The following is a 22,024-nucleotide window of genomic DNA, read 5'->3' on the forward strand; positions in this document are numbered from 1 at the left end:
TCATTGAATCCATCTGTAGATGAAGGAAGGAGTAAAATCTCCCCTGTACACGCGCCCCTTCTGTCCTGAGCCCTGTCTAAATTCTGGTTAGAGTTCTGCACACTAGGGATGGTTTCTAGCCTTTATGTTCATTTAGGAGTAGGAATAAGATCAAAGCTTGGATTTGAATTGAAATACCTCTGAAATATAGACAAAACCCTGTTTTGCATGCTTAAAATGTGACATTTTTTAAAAAGAAGGTCCCTGTGAGAAAAATGTGATGTCTTCATGTGTTTTCTGCTCCACATTGTAAGACACAAGACAAAATATTCACTCATGCATGCAAATGCATTTTTGTCAAGTCTCTCTGTGTGAGCTAGGTCTCTTGGATTAAAAAACAAAGCAATAATTAATTTTTTTAAAAAAGATAAAATTACATAGTTCCTGTCCTCAAGCAAGAAGTAAAGCTAATATGTGAACCCACAACCACAGTAAAAGGCAGTGGTACTTGTAAGAGAAATTTTCCTGAGACTTCAGAAGATTGAAGAAAAAATTCACTAAAATACAATGTCTGGACAGGAAATCACAGGAGCACACAGAATGCCATGTCACACAAAAGTATATGCTTTACACCAAGACAGGACCGAACACTGAGAAGTTAGAGCCAATATAAGAGTCTACCTACTTCCATGGAAATTTAGAAATTTTCTGGGCTTATTTACAATTTGATCAAATATAACTAATAGATTATTGGCAATATCCATGCTCAGAAATGTTAGTATTCCAACCAGCTGGTAAGATGTGGGCCTAATCACACAAAAGTTTATTAGCCTACTTAAGCTGTAGGCTGATGAACTAATAGTCACATTTTTTAATTATAATTTAGTAACCTGTAATGAGTATGGACTTGGCACTGTAGCAGAGGCAAGAAAACAAGAGCTGGCCAAACCAGGGACCACCATTTTGGTTTCACAAAATAATTAATAAAAGTCATATAAGCAATAGCATGGAGGGTGCTATGGGACCATAGCAGAAGAAATCTGAATCCAACTCTAGTAAGACGTACATGCATTGAAAAGAGATCTCTAATACAGTAGTCTACATTTACCCGGAGGGTGGATAATGATACTTTTGATGATCATGCTTATTAACTTGGAATTCTGAGTTAAAGTCCCAATTGCCATTTATTTGCTGCATGACCTTTGTGATTTTAGTTAATATTTCTAAGTTTCAGTTTCCTTTTCTGTGAATGGGAATGAAAGACCACACTCAAGTTGATTTGCCCTTGAAATTCAAATTATCCTTGGCTATTGTCATAGGCCAAAAGTACCTTTATTTTAAGTGGGGCAGGGTGTTCACATTATTTTAGATCCTCACAATTAAATGTTTCAAATTCAATACAGAGAAGTAGAAGTGGTAGAACATAGAGTTTGGATACATCAGTCTTTCTTTTTCTCTCTCTAATTCACCAACACACACACACACACACACACACACACACCACACACACCCACACACACACACACTCTTTGCTATGCACACTAAAGATGTTTTACATTTCACTTTGCTCAAGACTTTAAGCCACTGGTAAGCCAACAGCTTTTAAGAGTCATTCATAGGTAAAATGTCTACGTGGGGGGGCATAATTTAATTCTCATCCCTGCTGCAACCATCTCATAGAATTTCTTAATCACACATTTAATAATACATTTCAGAGACTGACTTTATTCCCACCCTTGAAAGAAAACCATTAGCCAACTGTACTTAGAAAAGGGAGAATTTATTTCCTTCTTCCCTTGCCTCCTGAATAGAACGTGACTATTTGGGGGTTCACTTATTGCTGGCAAATGGCCATTTCCTGCCTCTAGAAAAAAAAAAAAAAGGCTTAAAAGAATTTACCAAAAAACAGTTGAAATCCTCTGTAGACATCTAATAACTTATAAAGAAAAGAATGTTTTGATGAGTTAGTGCAAATGAATCAGGAACATATGGATTCTATTTCCCCTGAGTTTAAATTTGTAGAGAGAAAAACTTCTTAGAAAAATGAACTTTGTAGATGTCACTGAACCCAAGGGAAAAACATATGAGATGATTACTCAACTTAATACATTCCTAAGCTGCCCTGTGCTTAGCTGAAGCACACCCAGGTCATTTGTAGCTCAATTTAGACTGTCAAACACACACCCCATCAGGCTCTAATTGTTTTCAGAGTAAAATTCTGAACAGTAGAAAATACTGAGGTCGTTAGTATTTTCAGCAGTGATTTTTAATATAGAGTCCCATTGCTAATAACTTAAAGAAATTTAATTGTGGCAGTGGCAAGGGATTCTCAAAATTTTGTATGTGACACATATCTCCACATCCAGGGGCTGACCCACAGGTGGCTAGCATAAACAAGCTAGGGTACCAACTAGAAAATCATCTCTTGCAACCATGATAAATATTGCCTTCATGTCCAGGGAGAATTAATTTGCTTCACATGACTGAGCATTTTGTTCTCAGGAGATTCTTTTCAAGAAAAAAAAATATATTGACACAAGATCCAAGAGACATAAATGTTGTCTTTATTTTAAAATACCTACGATAATTACTCAAAGAATGGTTCAATTGTATTTGTTGATGAATTTTTCCAACTTTTTGAATGCATCTCTTGCATGGATGCATCTGAGTATGTATCCAGAGATAGTGATTATTATTAAGAAGATACTGGAAATACAATAAAATACTTTCTAAAAGAGAATCAAAGCTCCCTAATATGTATATACAAGGTGCCACAGACAGCTAACTCCCATAAACATTTCGTGTGAGTGATACATAGACATTTCAAACTCATTTACAGTTCCCATGTCAAAAGGAACTGAAGAACTGTAGGAAGTGAGTGGTGCCACTCGTGTTGCCAAAGTCCTAATTTCTTATTAGAAGGCCAGTCATGAGATTGTTGAGAGGGGGATTTACTCTTACAGTTCTCACTTAGCATAGCTCTTCCCATATTGAATAAAAATATGAGATTTTACCTTAGTACATTTTGGATGGAAGGGATTCTTGAGAGTCACAGCTCTAACCATTCTCCACCAGCAGCAGGAGAAATCTTGAAATAGAGGTCACTATCATCCCAGATATTGTGACATAATAGATTAAGGGTACGGCCTGGAATCTGATATAATCATTTCTCCGGGTGACTTTTACCATATTTTACTGATGAGGAACAGGTCCAGAATGATTGTAGTATCTCTGAGAAACTCCTGATTCCCAGGCCAGTGACTCAACAAGTTGAACAACTCCTGGGTCATTAGTAGCATACTTTAGAATGTAACAGGGAAGGGGAAACAGCTCAGAGGAACATATGCTGGCTAGAAATAATCAATATTTATTGCAATATTTATTGCAAAATGAATGTAGCTGAGTTATTCCTATGCCATGTTCAGGCTCTTAGTACATAAAGTAAAAATTCCACATGGGCAAAATTTTTCTTTAAATCTATTGAGGAAGGCCTTATGTTGGAAACTGGCAGTAAGTCCAATAAATCCAATTTTTTGCTAGGATCTAGAATAGGTTCCTGGAGGTTTTTCTCAGTCTCCATTGAGAAAAAAGATGAAGTTTTGAACTCATATTTAACAGTAATATCAGAGAAGCGGCAACAACAAGTGTTTACAAAGCAATGAATAAAGAAGACACATATGAGAATTTGGACCAATTGGAAGAAAAGTAGATATTCATGTATTATCCTATGCAAAGGTTTATTGTAGACCTGAACATTAATTGCATCATTTAAAAATGTCTTTTTTCTTATCTCTTCTCATTTTAGAGAGTGGACTTAGCAGACTGTATGCACACATAGTACCTCTCTACTATTAGACACCATGTTCCCTGGTACCCAGCAGCTGATATGCCAGATAGCTGCCACTCTTGCTACAGAACCAAACAAAAAATCGATATTTTAGAATCTCCCTGGAGTTTTTACTTTTTGCCCTAGTCCCTCAACCTAGGATCATAGATGTAAACTCTTTATTCTGACCAGGATTTAGTAGTTGTAGAGCCTCCAATATTCATCTATTCTCACTTTGTGCCAATGATTAGTCTCCTCACTAAAAGGCGGAGGCTTCTTGGTGGAGACTTCTAAGGAATTCATGAATAGAAATGAAGATCACACAATCTGATTGAAGGGGGAATATGTTAGCAAGCCTTTTTGTCTTGGGTTCATAGTCACATCACCCAATGTTGTGTGATCATAAGTTCACTCTCTTGTGAAGTTTCTATGAGTATGTTTTCTGTTGAACCATAAGAGAGGACAAGCAATTGCTTTGCTAGACCTATTAGTGTTTCTTCTGATAGTGAGTAGTAATGTCATTGTTGAAGGAGGACTTGTCTCCCTAGGAGCTACCTCTGCCCAGAAATGAGTAGAAAAGCAATGAGATAGTGTCAGTTTTTGACACAGCTTCCTTCTAAAATAATGTCCTGAGTGAGAACATTATCCATTGGCATAAAAATCATTTAATTCTGTTAGTATGGGAAAGTACCTTTTGGTTTTTCTCTGGGTTGAGCTAGGTAACAGTGAAGAGTCTGCTGATGTTTCTTTTAATCAGGGCCACACAGAAGTCTTACTCAATTAAGGTGGAGGGCAAGGGAAAGGTTTTTTTGTTTGTTTGTTTGTTTTGTTTTTTCCTCTCCACCTAGAAATCAGAAAGGCACATGCTTACATCTCACAAAAATGATTTGGAGTGCCTGCAGCTAGGACCTCATAGTGTTATTTATATCTCTGTGTCTAATGTAGACCCAACCACATGCTCAAAACTCTATTTTGTACATTTTTTTTTAAATTTTACATTATTTGGATAATCAGCACTTTAATTTGATGAAGAGTTTTAAAACTATTTAAAAATCACCATATAATCCAAAATCATTTATAGAAAATCTACATGGCAGCTTGTACTCCTACACTAAATGGGTCAAGGTTGATAATATTAAACCAAACGAATACATCTCTAGGGGAGTGGTAATCATCTTTAAGGCAAACAGAGAGCACCTGAAAATGAGGCTTGATGAGGCTAGTATGTCACCTGGGAAGCCTCGAGAATTGGAGAGAGTAAAGTTCTCTATTGGTCTGACTGGGTAATGATCCCATAGGTACAGATATGTGGCTATTATTAACTTGAGTTTTTAGAGCTAAAAGTGAATGACCATTTCATTTTGCTAAAATATATTTCATTTTACCTCAGTTTTAATTTTTCAATCAAGCCAACAGAATGAGCTCTAGGACTCTGCCAGCTGTCCAACAATCTGTGACATTTTCAGCAAATTGTCTTCCTAAAGCAGAACCCCCCACCCAAATGGCAGGGGCCATGGCAACTGGTAATTCCTATGCCCCATATCTCTGAACTTAACTCCCATTCTTTCCTTTTCCAATTCCAAATGGCAAAGAAACTCCAGTAAAATACTCCATTTAACCTTGTTTGGGTTCTTTATATGGCTGCCTGTGTAAGACCCCAACTCTAGAAAAATCATCAGGAGCCACAGAAGCAGGTTTAGAGTAGAATATGAGAGGGCCCAACTAGCTCACTCCAGGAATTTCCTTTTCATCAAATGTAACTACCAATGGCTGTAAAATTAAAATAAAATGCTTATCTTAGAGAGGATTTTATGAAGATGTAATAACATGTATTAGAGGGCCACACACGGGACAAGGGACATATCAGGAGCAAGATAAATATGGTTTTCTTTTCTCTCTTGAGCTCTTTTATGTACCTAATCCACCTCTCCTAGAATTCTTTCTAGAAGCCCCCGACTAAATATAAATTCTCCACTCCTATTTAAACATAGTGCCTTCCAACACAATATTTTTTTTTTTCAGATTCTCTCTTCACTGCCTGACACTCTGTTCTGTTTATCTAGATGTAACAGGGTCATAATGGACACTGTCCTGGGTTAAAGAGGGCCAGCAGAGTAGGATGTGTGTTCATCATGTGTAAGTGGAGAAGTCAATAAACTATCTTAATCTACAAGGAACTTGAGGTTGATGTAGATAAAATACCCTACAGCCTTGATATGAAAATATTTCCTACTGGGAGAGGGAAAAATCACTAGGTTTTGAAAGCTTTTCAAACAGAGTAAGAATAGGGGGAGAGGACTCTTAGGCAACCTTAACTCAATGCCTAAAATATCTGATTGAAGTCTTTTCCATGCTAGGCACTCTGGCAATGGGCTCACTAACTGAAGCAGTAGAATTATTGCTATTTCCTGTACTGTGGTTCTTGATGACCAGAACAGGGTTATGGAATATGGAGGCAACATGCACGGGTTTCCATTTCTAGTTCCAAGTTCTCTGGCATATCTGCTGTGTGCAGATGCCAAAGCAGTATGGGGCTGTAAAGATAGCTGGGTTTGTTGTCAATTTTGCAAGCTCTAGTATGGGGCAATTCATGCTGATGCCAAATACCAGAACATTCCCTTGGCTTTTACTGTAACAATGAGAATTTAGAACAATAAAATAGAGAAAACTTTTCTTCTGCCCACCAATGTAGCTGCTTGTCACAAATCTCAACAAAGCCTGAGAATGGGGAGGTAATTATGTATACAAAGAAAGGGAGGAATAAGGAAGGGTGGTGAGAGAGAGAGAAAGAGAGGGAGGAAGAAAGATGAGAGAGAGATAAAGAGAAAAAAGAAAGATGAGAGAAAAAAGGAGAGAGAGAGAGGGAGGTGGAGTAGGAGGACTGAGGCAAACAAAATGTTTGCAAATCCTCAGAGCTCTTGAAGGGTAAAAGCAACATGGCCTATCTGCAAAGTCTGGGAATAATTTTCTTCAATTATGTCACAGCCTATCAGCATCATGGCTCCCACCTAAATATCATGCTTGGGCTAGTCAAAGGATACATTTTTATAGCAGCATATTAGGGTGATGATTATTATTACCATAACCATATTCCTGCACAGGATGTGAATATTTCAGAAACGGGATTTATTTTTCCAAATACACATATTTTAACTTTAGATTGCACCAAAAACTAAGGACAGCACTGATACTCAAATGATGTTTTGGGACATAAAAAGGAAATCCCGGAGAACACTGAGCACTTCATTGGCTTCCTCTAGGTCTCTGACTTTTAACCACACCCCTGTGCTGTGTAGATTTGGAGGGTGGCAAATTATGTTTTTGTGTTTCTGTAAATAAGTGTCCACAGAAATTGGAGCTTGGTGTAAAGGATATAATTTTCCCATCATAAATGTAAGCCTCATTTCATGTTTCATTTAAACCCCCTTTTTAAGAACCACAAAAGATTCTAAGGCATTTCATGTCAGTGACATAAGGCAGGCCCCACACTGGGTTTTTTTGGTGATCCATAATGTGATTCTGAAACAAAAGTGACAAACAATTTTTAACACTGCATATGTTCAAAGACCTGTGCCAAGAAGGGAAAAAAATAGTCTTGGCACCATAAGCTAAAGTGCACCGGTTCCTTTGTGATCCATAATGAGGAAACAAGTGGCCATGCCCTTGACCTTGTCAAATTAGCACAAGAGCAGCAGATGAACCATTCAGGAGGCCAATCATGCACGTCTTCAGTGGATTCCCCATTCTATTTTCTGAGGTTGAGGAACCTATTCAGCTTTTTCAATGATTTGTGAATTATTTATCTGAATGGTAGAAGACAGGGGACAGTGACACAACACAAATATCGTTTAATGTCTTCACTTCCACAGGACACCAATGATGAGCTCAAAACCAGTTTTCTTCTCTGGCTACTGTCAGTTGACTTTGAGGTCAACATGACACTAGGTGAGGTCTGGGACCTCGGCTAATATAAGTCATGGAGCTTGGTATGCTTCATAATGATGCTGCCACATACACGCTTTAACTCAGCATTCCTGGCCACATCTGTGAGCACACCACTTAAAGTGACAAATAGCAATGCCACAGGTGTTGTGTTTCCCTCAGAAGGCACAGAGTAAACAATTTAAATGAGAAATAGATGATATTTAACACTTTTAACAACAATCTGTTTGCGCTAAAAAACACCGTTAGAGAAATATACATCAGATAGGGGCCCAAACTCTGTATGCAATAAGAGAAAACTTCCACCTTCCTCCTACACAGAAGGAAAGTGATTTTGGTTTGGAAATGCCAAACTGGAGTTCCTTCCTGCCAGTGATTTCCAAGTCTAGCTAGGTGCCTGCTAAGAGCCTTCAAAGATGAGCCAAATGCCCATCCGCCCCCCAGTCCTGTGTTATTCTGACAAGTGGATCTGCTTGGGGGGGAGGAAGTGTTGGTATGAGGGAGGAGGTTAGGAAATTCCCAGGGAGTAGCTGAATGGGAAGGATTCCATACCCCACAGTCTGCAGAGATGAAGTTAGAGCCTGGCTTCAGGTGAACTGTGATCTCCCCTCTGGATGGCTGCATATGGCCACAGCTTTAATTAGAGCCTCCTAGAAGGCAATGCATCTGTCCATCTGCTGCTTTGTAACTGCCAGGGAGGGGAAGGGGGCTCAATTGTAGTATAAAGTTTCCATGTTTAAAAGTTCCCTGGAAATTCACTGATCTTCCAGCTCAGAATCTTCATCCTAGATGTCTTATCCCTTAAGAGGATTTCCTGGAAGACTTAACATTTATTTTGTGTGGTACGGGATGCTTGTTCCCTTAGGGAATTTGAAATATTGAATATGACCTCCATGACTTGGAACTATCTTACCGAATCAGGCCATTTGTAGTTTTAAAGTGTGAAAGACATCGGGTTCTTTTGCTTTTTATGGAAAAACTTACAAGTATGTACATTGCCCCAGAGACCAATAGCCAAATGCCATATGAGTCCCTGGGGTAGAACAAGGAACAGGTCCAATAAAGACATTTCTTAGGCTAACTTCCAGATATGAACAGGGTATCTCATTTCACATGAAATGTTATTTTTAGACTGCATGAAAAATGATGAATGTATAAAACTGTGTATGATAATGCAGAGTAGCCACACCAGTTAATGAGTCTAAGGCCACATTTCCACTGTTCATTTTCATGACACTCCCCTATTTTGCTCACCTCACTTACCTCTAATAAAATTGCTACTTGAGAAAAAAAAAATCTGCATGGCAGTGGGGTACTTATGGAAAGGGTATTATGTTGTTGTCAAATTTTTATAACTCACTGTGATATTCTTTTCTTTTGGTTTTCTGAACTCAGAAGTTCTTAACAACTTAGCTGAAAATGTTGGTGAGTAATCTTGACCCTTTGCCCACCTCATGCTTGATCCCTAAGACTCTCTGCCACGTACTTATCTTTCAGTCAAGATTTCTATTTCTTTGCATTTCAGTTCTGTATTGTGATATAATTCATCTAAGGGGTCTTCCCGTAGCAATAAGTCAATTCTCAGCAGTGAAAGTTCTTTTCTGATTTTTAATTTTTCTGTTTGTGAGTCATTACCATTTTCAGTTCCGGAACATCATTTTTTTTTTTTTTGTGCCTCAATTCTATCCTGCTGAGATTATCCTTCCATGTTTTGTTAAAGTGCTGCCTTGTCTCTTCCACTGAGCAGCTGAAGTCAGAGCTGACTGTAGGATTCATTTAGTTGTACGATCTCACTCAAGTTCCTGAGTCCCCTTACTATGTAGTGATAGCAGACCTCTCACAATGCAAGTTTTGGGCAAACTAAATAAGGTAGACAATGGAATATGTTTTTCATGCTCCTGTCCACTGAACCCAAGTTCTCAAGTCAGGACTCTGAATGTTGAAGTGCCCCACCAAACCAGCGGGCAGTGATTAGTGAAATTATTTAGAATAAAATCTACCTTCATGCCGGAATAAAAAAAAAAAAAAAAGAAGTGTCCATTCCTGACCATTTAAAAATCAGAGAGTAACTAAATGGTGAAATGCAAAAGTTCACTAATTGTAGGACAACATCAATTATTTATGATATATGATAGCCAAACTTTCAGAAAACATGCACTATTGAAGCACATGCTTATCTAAGGTAAGTATGACCACTGATGGGGGAATCACATCACACAGATTTCCTGTGTTTTTAAAGGAAAACTTTGGGGGACTTGATTATCTAAATTCTCAGAAGATGTAACTTTACTCATCAAACTTGATCCTGGCCTTGCTTCATCAGAGCTGACTGGCTTACAAAAGGACAGTCAAATTCATAATGGGACATGTGCAAACAACTAAATGAGTGTATAAGATAGCATGCAAAATAATAACAATGATGATAATGAAATAGCAATATGTGAAAGATAGGGAATGAGGGAGAAAATGTGCCACGTTGCTTCTTGATGGATTCCAGGCACTTGTGAGATCCTCTTGGTCTAGGTCTGGCCCTTGAATTACAAAACACTTCTTTAACATAGTTCATTTCTATGGCATAATTTTCCTTTATCTAAGCTGGCTTGACTATATTTCTACTTCTTTCAAGCAAGCTCAAATTAAGACTCAAACCCAAGTTCATGTTATGGAATATCTGCTCAATTTTACCATGTCTTTTTTGATCACTTTATTTGGACTTCAGACTCAAATAACCAACTTGACCATTTGAAATCTTCATTAGAAATCTAAAAACATGTCAGATTTACCTGTCTGCAACATAATTTTTGTTTTCTTTATATTTTCATATGAACATACTCCTATACCAATTTTCTTCATCTCATTAAATGCACCAAATTTTATCCAGGTGCATAGGTCAGAAATTCAGTTGAAATTCTTGACTCTTCTCTTCATTGTCATATATCACCTCCAACTTTCCTCTATGATAAACATTACTACTTTTTGCTAATATTCAGTTTTCTCTGCTCTGAACATATGAAAGGATTGCATTTGTGTTTTCCTCTGGACAATGGAGTATGAGGGAAAGTTACGTGTATCATTCCTGTGTAGATGCATCCCTACAAAATAATTGATTATCTATTCTTGTCATCTGATAGATGTTATTTTGTATGGCACAGTATCTGTCAGCCTGGGTTCCTAACTAATTCAGAGTCCCCTGCTGACTCCTGAAATACAAACAGTTCAAGTGACAAATAAACCTTTGCCATTTTATGACACTGAGATCCAGGTATCATTTGTAACTGCAGCATAGCCTAGTCTATCTTAACTGAAAATGAACTCTAAATCCTATTTTATAGTGTATCCCAAACCTGATGTTTGTTACCTCCTTTTCTATCTATCATCACTGTGTTACAAAGCACCCCGTCTTTTGCCTGGAATTACAGCAGGAGCCTCTTAATCAGTCTTCCCTTTCCTACTGTCATATCTCTAAAGGCCATTTTCCCAAAACCAGCCAGACTCATTTTTTAACAGTAAAAAGATCATATAAAATTACATTAACTAATTACACTAACTAATTATATAACAACATCAATATACCCGAACCCTCCAAAAACTATGCAACAGGCTCAGAGTAAAATTCAAAGTCTCTCAATGAACCACAAGACCCTATAATTGCACCTCTACCTACGTTTCCTCATTTGTCTCCTGTCATTCTTTTCTCTCTCTGCTCCAATCACAGTGACCATTGCTTGCAAACTATAAGCTCGTTCTCTCATCATTGTTCTTCTCTTTCTGCTTCTTCAGTGTGGAACGTTCTAGGTCAAGACCTCAGTATGACTTGACCTACTCCTTCTTATTTTATGACTCTTTCTTCCAAGAGCCAGTCTTCAGAGCAGTCGTTACATTCTCCACAACCACATCCCTCAATAACTCACAATCTAGTCACCTTGATTTATTTTGTGAAGCACTCTTTGAACTCTCTTATTATTTACTTACTTTGTATTTTTTTATCCTAGACTACAAATATCATAAGGCAGGGATTGTTTGTTTTTCACTGCTCTGTGCCTGGTATGTAAAAAAGTGTCTGATGCTTAGTGGAATTCAATAAATATTTATCAAACGAGTGAATTAATGAATAAACAGCTAAAACAATCCGGATGTCAAAACAAAACTTCAGTGAAGAGACAACTGAATTAGAAGCAGTGCACTTTCACAAGTCCTCTACCTCGTTTGTTTAACAGAGCAAAAAATAAATACAAATACTGCTAGATAATCAATTTGTATAGCTTTTATCTATGATCTACCACTTATAATTCATTTATTCGGTAAACCCTGATGTGTTCAAATTAACTTGTTCCAACTAGCCAGAGCATATTGAAACAAGGAATCTTAAAAGGGAATTAACACAAGATATGTTTAAAGGTTCAATAACTGATCCATATTTCCCAATCTAAATTATCTAAATTTTCTACAATGGATCCAAGAAATGTGCAAGAATATTACACAAAAGAAAAAGAATGAACTCAAAGACAGGGCAGGCAAATGAATTAAGTAGAAAATACTGGGCTAAGAAGTTTCTAGGGAAACTAACTTTCTGAATAACGTAACCAGTACAAATCCATCATTAGAATTTGTCAGTGTGCTGTGAATGTGACCAACGTGTTTACTTTTCATCAGTACCTGAATGAGAAGTGTTTATGCAAATTTCTATCACATACCAAGATGGCATATGTCATCTTACAAAGCCCAGTGGTCCAGCTAAGGAGCATTTGCTGTGACAAAGACATATATTGAAAGATAACTGGTTTTCAATGGAACTGAACTTCTCTACCTTGCCTCAGTAGCATTGTAATGAAGACTAGCTGTTAGAATCATGAGAACTGTGTTAGACTCTTGACTCTGTGACTTTCTACTCTTGAATATATCACTTAACTTTTGATGCTGGATGGAAAAGAGGATAACAATACCTTTCCTAGATGTTTCATAAGGTTGCTGTAAAAATAAAACAACTCATGTCAAAGATGTGTTTTATAAGCTGGATATTTTAGTTATTTGTTTTTATTTTGCTTCTTTGAGGAAACTTAAGGCATCCTCTAAATTGAAGTTGAAATATACATATTTCAAAGTAAGAGAAATAAATAAGAGCAAGCATCAAAATAGATGTTTGGCCATGTGGTCTTTCCTTCCTCTTAAGATTAATAACATTCATATCTGGTTAAGAATTGTTGAGTAGGATAATTAGAAAATCACACTGCTGTTTCTTTAAACACACAGAGGTACAACAACTCTCTCACAAGAAACACCCATACTGTTTTCATACTCGACCACTTGTGAATAATCCATCTCTTAACCAAATAAAAAACAAAATTCACAGTCCATGATAGAAGGAAAAAAAAATCCTTGGTAGTACTTAACATTACTGCCTGAAGAAAAAGGCAAAATCAGAAGGAAAGTGCTCAAGATTGTGCATTGTCTAAAATCTACTTGCTGTTAAATATATCAATGGACAAACCTCTGAAAACTAAAGTTATGTGGACTTTAATTATTTTATTGCTTTATTTGTATAATTCTCTTGTTCATCATTGAATATACCCAAATATCTTATTCAATAATAAAAACAGGAGGCACAAAGAACCCTCTAATGGAAACATTTAGCTTCATTAAAAAAAAAACCTGGTTATAACAATTTCATTATCAATTATCCAAGCCTACTCCGATCTCACACTCAGAAATAACTTTAGGAAGATGATTAGTTATAAATAAAGACAGTACAAAATACCCCCAAATTACTGTACTCCAAGAATCCGCTGTCAACAAAGACAATTTGACTCTTCAAGGAAAACAGCACAGGAAAAACCATTTGTTTTTAATGAAATTCATCCTACTCTCTCTTCCACATGTACAACCCACAATACCCGAAAATGTAAAAATGAGATTATGGTGAGAAGAATCTGATGACTTCACCCCTCTTCACCATCAAACTGATCAATATACTTACTTCAGTCAACAGATTACAGGGAAATATTTAATCACCAATGTAACCCAAACGAAGAATGGTCAGCTAAATCTGGCTCAATGCCTAAGACTAGCTGATATTTATTTTACTTAGGTGCTTTTTTTTAATTAAAAAATCAAATGACACCATCAGGAAAGCTCCCTGATTGTGCTGTTACTCTTACCTCGTGGTGATTTTTTGTCAGCCATTCCTTAATCGTGCCAAGGGCAATGAGCGCAGCAGGTTCATTTGGAAAACCTAAGTGAAGAGTCAAATGAAACAAATGAAAAGAAGTGATAAAGGCAACAGAGAGGTCAAAGGTGGTATGAGAATGGAATTCTTTTAAAAAAATAGTATTTAATACAACCAACAAGTACTGAGCAAGGCAGGCCTCAGTAAGTTGTATAGATGTGAAGCCTGCAATTCTACATGGGAGGCATTAAGAGGGATGGTCCTACACAGTCCAGAGTATAAAATTAAAAAAAAAAAAAAAACGCCACAGATAAAGGATTTGACTGTTATTTAAGAACAATATCAATAAAAATATACTTTATAGCTTACAAAGCACTTTCATGTATTTTTTTTCTTACAAGTGGTACTCAGATTAATATTTATTACCCTCCTCATCTTAAAAATCAAGTAAATGTAGCTCAGAGAAAATACGTGGTTGGCCCAGAGTCACAAGGTCACTACTCCATCAATAAACTGTCACAGGCTGGGTAAATAACATGCCAAATAGTCATACCACAGAAAGCAACTATCGATATTCACATAATGTGACTTATGTTAAACTCAGTGACATTGGAGATGGTGTTTGAGATTAAGACCACATGAATTAACTGATTGTGGGCTGTGGTTTGTTTGTTTGTTTGTTTGTTTGTTTGTTTGAAATCAGAGATTGGACCCAGGGGCACTTAACCACTGAGCCACATCCCCAGCTTTTTTTCATTTTTTATTGTGAGACAGGTTCTCTGTAAGTTGCACAGGGCCTTGCTAAGTTGCTGAAGCTGGCTTTGAACTTGTAATCCTCCTGCCTCAGCCTCCAGAGCCACTGGGATAACAGGCATGCACCACCACACCCAGCTGTGAGTTTGATTTTTGAGGACAGAAAATATGTCACACATACACTTCCCTGCAGGGAGTATCAGCATACATTTTCAGAATTTCCAAAAACACATAAGAATGTCTTTTCAGGTATGTCAACTGAACACATTCCTAGACCTGCAGAATCATTAGGCATTCTGCCAACAGAGAAATTTATGAAGGAATAACCGTATACATTTACATAACTTTGGTACAGCAAGAAGAAGAGATAGGAGTGAGTATTTTGTTGGAATTGCTCTCTTTAAGTTCACCACTGGCTCCTTCATCATGGAATCCCATTACCTTGCCATGAGTCTTCAGCCTCTCTGGCATTAGATGTGCTTTCTTTGTATTTTCATCTCTCAGTTTCTCTTCCCTCTTGGATTTTGCTTATTTAGTTCCTTTTTTTTTATTAAAGTATAGTTCAGTGTTTCTTATTATGTTTATAAAGTTGTGAACCCATCATTACTCATTCCAGAGTATTTTCATCATCCCTTAATGAAACCCTGTACCCATTAATAGTCATTCCTCAATCCTCCAGCCATCCAGCCCTTGGCATCCATGAATATTTTCTGTCCATGTGAATTTTCAGATTTTCCTTCTGAAATTTTTCAAAATTTCCTTCTCCCTTATATTCTCCTACATATTTGAACACTCTGTCCTCTTTCCTTTTTCAGGAGCATTCATGAAATGTACGTCGTTCCCAACCCCTAACACAGCCTTCTTCTTCATTTATACTCTAGCTATCTAGCTAGTTACAGCAGCATCCAGAAATCACGTCCATGAGGGTGTCTTCTGGAGAGGACATTGTCTGTGTGAATGGAGAGAGAAAGGGAGAGGGAGAGGGAGGGGGGATATCTCTAAGATTTAAAAGACCCAGTTATATTGGAGGGTAAATTCATATACTAATAGCTCATACTGATGTTTTGGATCTTGGCAGACCTCCAGAGAAATGTGTGAGAGAAGAGGAGCAAGAGCATTGTCTCCATTTCCAAAAATGAACACAACTTTCCTGATTTGCATTCTGTGGGCTTTGGTGAAGGGTGCTTTAGGAAAGAAGACAAAAGAAAGCAGGGCCGAGTTTCATCTATTTTAATTTATAGATAAGAGAGAAACACTGGGATATGAAAAATCTGCACAAGTTCTTGAACCTTTGTAAGTTCATCTTGAACATTTGGGATTGTAGACTTGTTATGAATTATTTAATTGTATTCATTTTCCTTAAAGGAATGCCTCAAATATAATACCCCAAATTAGTAAAAAATATTAATTAAACAATTCTTAATTCATTAAACACGTTATTTTTAAAGCCCCCAAGAGGAGAGATACAAACGCTTTAGTGAGTCCCTGTCCTCTAAAATTTTAGCTTAAAGTCTGAAGGAGGAAATACATAAGTAAAATGACAGCCACAAGACAGCATGGCAAAACATTAGGGTGGCAGATGCAGATGACGGAACTAAGAAAAAAAGAGATGTGGGGTTTACTGGGAAATCATCTAAAGTTTGAAAAGAGAGCTGCAATGTGGGAAACAGGGAAACATTGTCTTCAGAAGTAAACAGTGAGCAACATGGAAATGATAAAAAAGGTGAAGGAAAGTGAAGGAGAGAAGACAGGATAAGTACCTGTGGGCTGCAAAGAGGAAGAAGGCCAGGATGAGTATTTGCTGTTAAGGAATTGTTTTAGTGAGCTTTGCATCACTGTGACCAGAATCTGACAAGAACAACTTGGGCTGGGCGTGGTGGCACATGACTGTAGTTCCAGCAGCTTGGGAGGATCATGAGTCTAAAGCCAGCCTCAGCAATAGCAAGGAACTAAGCAACTCTGAGAGACTCTGAATACAAAATAGGGCTAGGGATGTGGCTTCATGGCCAAGTGCCCCTGAGTTAAATTCCTGGTTACCCACTCCCCCAAAAAATAAATTAGAGGAGAAAAAATGTATTTGGGATTCACTGTTTCAGAGGTCTCCATAGATAGCCAAGTCCATTGCTCTGAACCCAAAGGAAGCAGGACATTATTGCCAAAGGGTACAACAAAGGAAAAAGAGCTCATCTCATGGTGGCCAGGAAGAAGAGAAAAGAAAAGGACGAAGGGGCTACAGAGAAGATCAACACTCCCTGGGCATGCCAACAGTGACCTACCTCCTCCACTAACATCCCACCTGCCTACTACTTACAGATACACCCAGTCCATCCATTCAAACTAGTATGGACTGATTAGATTACGGTTCTCCCAAGCCATCATTTCACCTCTGAACGTTCCTGCATCAACACAGGAGTTTTTCGGGAATCACATCATATCCCAAACCACAGGAGGAGTTAACCACTAGAGGCTTTTCCAGTGTAGCACTTCCCTAAGTTTAATACCTACATTTGTAGTTACACTTCCCTTGATATACTCCAGGACCCAAAATGAAATGTATATTTTTCCTTAAACACACCACCTCCCTGGCTTCATCTCTCTCTTAGGCACTGCTATATTTAAGAACTTTCCCTGCTGATAACTAAGTCCTAAATACATTGATCCTGTAAAATATTGTACACCTGCCCTTCCTTTCCTCCTTTCCCATTGATCTCAAAGTCCAATGAGCCCTCACCTGCACAACTGTAGGTGCCCCTGAATTCTGCTCTTTTGGTTTGCTTGCCTTCTCTAAGCCACCTAACATACCATTTACAATGATCCCTTCTAAAACATAGCAATCATCATGTTACAATCTCAGACAAACCCACACAGCCTTTGTTGACTCTCCAGCTCCTGAAGAATAAATAAGAACACCTTAGCATGTTAGACTTGCCCATTCCAATGGCCACCATGGGTCTCCCTAGACTTCCTTAGTTTTGTCTGTTTATTCACTTCCCATGAAATTATTCTCCAACTCTTAGGTTTGCTTAATAATTGCTCAAAACATAAAATTAAATGGTTATATAAATCAAATAAATTTTATAATCACATTCAATTGCCATGGCCATCTGCAATAACATTCACCTTTTTGAAGATACAATTCCCTACAGAGAAATTATACAAGTTCTTCTAGAACCATGGCTGGCAACGATGGTCAACTCTCAACTATTTGTGACCTCCTGGTCACTCTCTCCCATTTGCCAAAGCCTCTGGCCCAGAGTTGCATTTTTCATCATGACCCCAAGGTAATTTCATATCCCCAGGTGATTTAAATATCTGAGAGAATGATTTAAATATCTAAGAGGATGACCCAGCCAATACTGGCTACCAGTTCCTCAAACTGCTTCTCTTCAACAACCACCTCCTCCCTTTCACCTCAGCCAAATCCCCTAGGAGATCACACTCTGGACCTTGGTGTAACCTTTCAAATCCAAAATTACTAAGTAGAGCTCTCTCAAAACCTGTTTTGTATTCAATTTGTTTGTTCAGCTAGTTTCCAATGAATGCATTTTTACCCAGGAAACCCACTCTATCCCTAGGCCTCTCCCCAAATTAAGAATATTTCTCCCCTGAATGGTCTATTTCCTATCTCTGTTTTGCACATTACTTTTTCTTTTTTTAAAACTATACTTTCGATGTTTTGTTCTTCTAATATGTTATGACCCATTTCCTCTTTCCTGCCATAAGACCTTGCTAATGCCATTTCCTTCCCAAATTGACATTTCTCTCCTCTTCTCCATATTCGCATTCACTTTTACTTATCCTCTACTCAGATATCTCTTCTCCGGGGAACTCTGCTCTGACATTGATGACTTCCTATTTTATGCTTTCACACATCACCTCACTTTTCCCTCACAGATGCATCATTTACAGTTCTACCTTTGTTTATATAAATATGTGATTAATAATCTCAGAGTGAACGCCCTAAGGAAGTGGATAACACATCTGTCTTTGCAAATCACTGGATACCAAAAAAAAAAAAAAAATGATCAACAAATAGATGTTGAATGAGGGAGAAGATTGTGAACTAATGGATCTTTGTATTAACAGCAGAAAGAAAGTCTCAAGAGTGTTCAGCCAGAAAATGGTGAGGAAGAAAGAATGCTGAGAAGAGGCCCAATCAGACTGCTATATCCACAACATCCCCTTTCATCCATGAGAAAAAAATGTTAAGAAAATCATATAAGAAAACAGCTCCTGGAAGGAAGATATACCATAATGAATAAAAGAGGGAAAGAAATACAAGAAAAAAATATTCCTGAAAATCTTCCTTTCAGTGACATGTATGAAGATGAAGCATGATGTTCAGGGAAAACAGCAACAGGACAATTCTTTGTCCACCTAAGTGGAAGACACCCAGGGTTACAAATAAGACCAGTGTATAGACAAGGGCAGATTTTAGCCTGGGGATTGTCTTCCAATGATAGCAAGTCCTGCCCCAGGAGGTCACAGTGTATTCTGATCATCAGGGGACTTTTGTTCACAAAAGCAGAATGACTACCTAGAGGGAAGGCAGCAGACAGGCTTCAGATGAATCACTGTATTAGATGACATAGAAAATCTCTCCAAGTATGAGGGTCAATGAGGCTGAACAAGCCATTAATAATTTAGGGCCAGGCATGCAAGGAGTTATGTGTATGTGTACCCAGGTGTGCATAGAATCTGTGCTTCTGTTGGCATTTCAAAGCTTAGGTTCTTACTCATTAGGAGGGACTATTAAAATTACTTTTTTAAAAAAAAATGTGGATGTTGACTTATACAAATGATTTTTCCTCTTTTATTGAAAATGCTTGCTAAATTTTTACACATATACATATATATGTTTTGTTTTGTCTTGTTTTGGATACCAGGGATTGAACCCAGGGGCACTTAACCACTAATCCACATCCCCAGCCCTTTTTATTTTTTATTTTGAGACAGGGCCTCACTAAGTTGTTGAGGCTGGCTTTCAACTTTTGATCCATTTGCTTCAGCTTCCTGAGGCCTGTATATATGTTTAAACACACACACGTACACACATAAACATCATTCAGCTCAAGATGTAAAATATTTCCAATACCCCAGAAAGCAACCTTTTCCTTAGTGAATATATATCCCACCAGGAAATGGCTATTCTGACTCCTGTTACTGTGGGTTCAGTTTCATCTCTTTTTATATTTTATACCATAGAATTATGGAATGCATGTTCTTTTATATCTATATTTTGTTGAACACCTGCCTGATTGATTCATGTTATTACCTATAATAATAGCTCATTTCCTTTCATCATAATGCTAAATTCCATTATATGAATAACACCACATTTTTTTTACCCATTCTAGCATTAATGGGCAAATGGATTGTTTCCAGTTTAGGGCTACTATAAACAAAGCTGCCATGAACATTCTCATTCATGTTTTAGTGAATTTAAGTGCTTATTTCTGTTAAGTATATACCCAGGATATAGGGCTGCTGGTCTACTTATTTGTTTGACTTTGGTAAATTTTGCCAATAGTTTCCAAAGCAGCCAATTTATACTCCCAACAGAACTACATGAAAACTACACAAAGTTTAAAATAATCTATTGATACAGCATATTAAGATGTACTTTCTAATTATAGTTTTCTTCACCACACTTAAAGCCATTAAAGTTGGCTTTAGGCCACTCAATATTTTTTTAAACTTGAAACTCAAAAAAGTTTTATGATTTTCCTGTATTCCCACAAGTAGTCTTGCTTTTAAGAAAGGACAAACTCTTGTTAATGGAACCTCAAAACATTTGAAATAAAAGAGAGAAAAAGAAAAACAGCAAGTTGGGTTTGCATGTTTTTTTTCATCCATAATACACAAATAAGTCATTAGATGGACATTTTTCTTTTACTCAGTTATTAAACTTATTATTTCTTTTCTTCAAATATCAATACAAGAAGATATAGCCATAACGACTCACTGAAGATTCTATCCCATTCCTGAACTAATTGTTGTAAATGTTAAAAACCCAAAAGGTTTTTGACACAGCTAGAGTAAATGTGGTTTTGACTTTATCATAGGCAAATTTCCTCCCCAATTTTTATTTATTTATTTTTGCATTACTGAATGTCTTGATATCTTTATCATTTTCCATAGCTTTCCATGTGGAAATTAAGTTTGTCTCCCTGATAAAAAATTCAAACATGTTTCACTATATTCGAAGCATATTCCACTAATATAAACATATACAGCTTACTCTGTCAGTCTTACTTTCCTTTTTTGAAGTCAGAAACAACAGGTCATCCCTAGTTTTTAACTTTAAAAGAGAGCTTGTTTATACTTACAAATTATCTTATGGTAGAGAAGCATACAGTAATATCAATCAATTATTTAAAAAGCTTCTTATGACAAAAATAAGTAAAAATAAAATTGAATATTATGCCAAGGGTTTGAAGCCATGTTTGAAAACTTAACATTTGCAATCTCCCCAGGGCCTTCCTCTCTTGCATTCCCTCCCAACATCACCTTCAGAACCTGTCACCAGGACTCTCTGTTCTCACTGTGGATGCTTTTCTAATAGTTGTAAGAAGAAGGCAATCTAAAGGCAAAAGTCCAGGCCCAGTTTATGGATCTAAAAACAATGTTTATGCACTGAATTACTTTATTTCCAACTACATATGACTTCTGTAATGATTTCATTTCAATGGAGTGTGGTTTGTACCTCCAACCCACCTGCCAGGGCACTTGGCACAGAGCTATTATACAATAGCAACAATTTGAAGGAATTATAAATTCCTATGTACACTGCATATATTTAGAAAGTTGTTGACCTACTAACCAGCCCATTAGGTGATTATACGCACCAAATTAGTGCGGAATTCATATGAAGCAGAAGGCAGAAACAGTATTCACAAAAATAATCACAATCTCTTAAACTCTACACATTAAATTTACATCCATTTTTGAGCTCTCTTTCCTTGCCAATTCCTTAAGGAGGAAAGCATAGTGCTGTATTATTATTATTATTATTATTATTATTATTATTATTATTATTCACATGCAAACCCAAACAAAAATAATAAGTTATCAAACACAGGACTTTCCTCAGATGAAAATCTCTGATATCTTAAGTGAGAGGAACACATCATCAGGCAGATCAAAATGTCAACATCAGTAGGGATTGTCACCATGGACTTTCAATGCAAAATTATACTTTGCTTAATTTTTTTTAGTAATTCATGTCGATATTTTTCCATTTTAGCAAAAACGTTCTGTGGTAGGGACCAAAGAGACATGAAATGAGCAATAGTTTTGGAGCTCAAATGAAAGGAGATAATTTTCTTTTTTTATTTTTTACCAGTTCCTTCTGAATAAAC

General features: G+C 37.1%; 1 protein-coding gene across 1 annotated transcript in view; it reads right to left on the reverse strand.

Annotated features, from left to right (window-relative positions):
* Macrod2 (mono-ADP ribosylhydrolase 2) overlaps positions 1-22,024 on the reverse strand; it is a 1,937,146-nt gene that overhangs the window by 488,069 nt on the left and 1,427,053 nt on the right. The window contains exon 8 of the mRNA XM_077800161.1: positions 13,903-13,976. Coding sequence (XP_077656287.1) covers positions 13,903-13,976 — 74 coding nt within the window. The remainder of the gene's footprint in view (positions 1-13,902; positions 13,977-22,024) is intronic.

Source organism: Urocitellus parryii, chromosome 6 (assembly GCF_045843805.1).
Source record: "Urocitellus parryii isolate mUroPar1 chromosome 6, mUroPar1.hap1, whole genome shotgun sequence".
Lineage (NCBI taxonomy): Eukaryota > Metazoa > Chordata > Mammalia > Rodentia > Sciuridae > Urocitellus > Urocitellus parryii.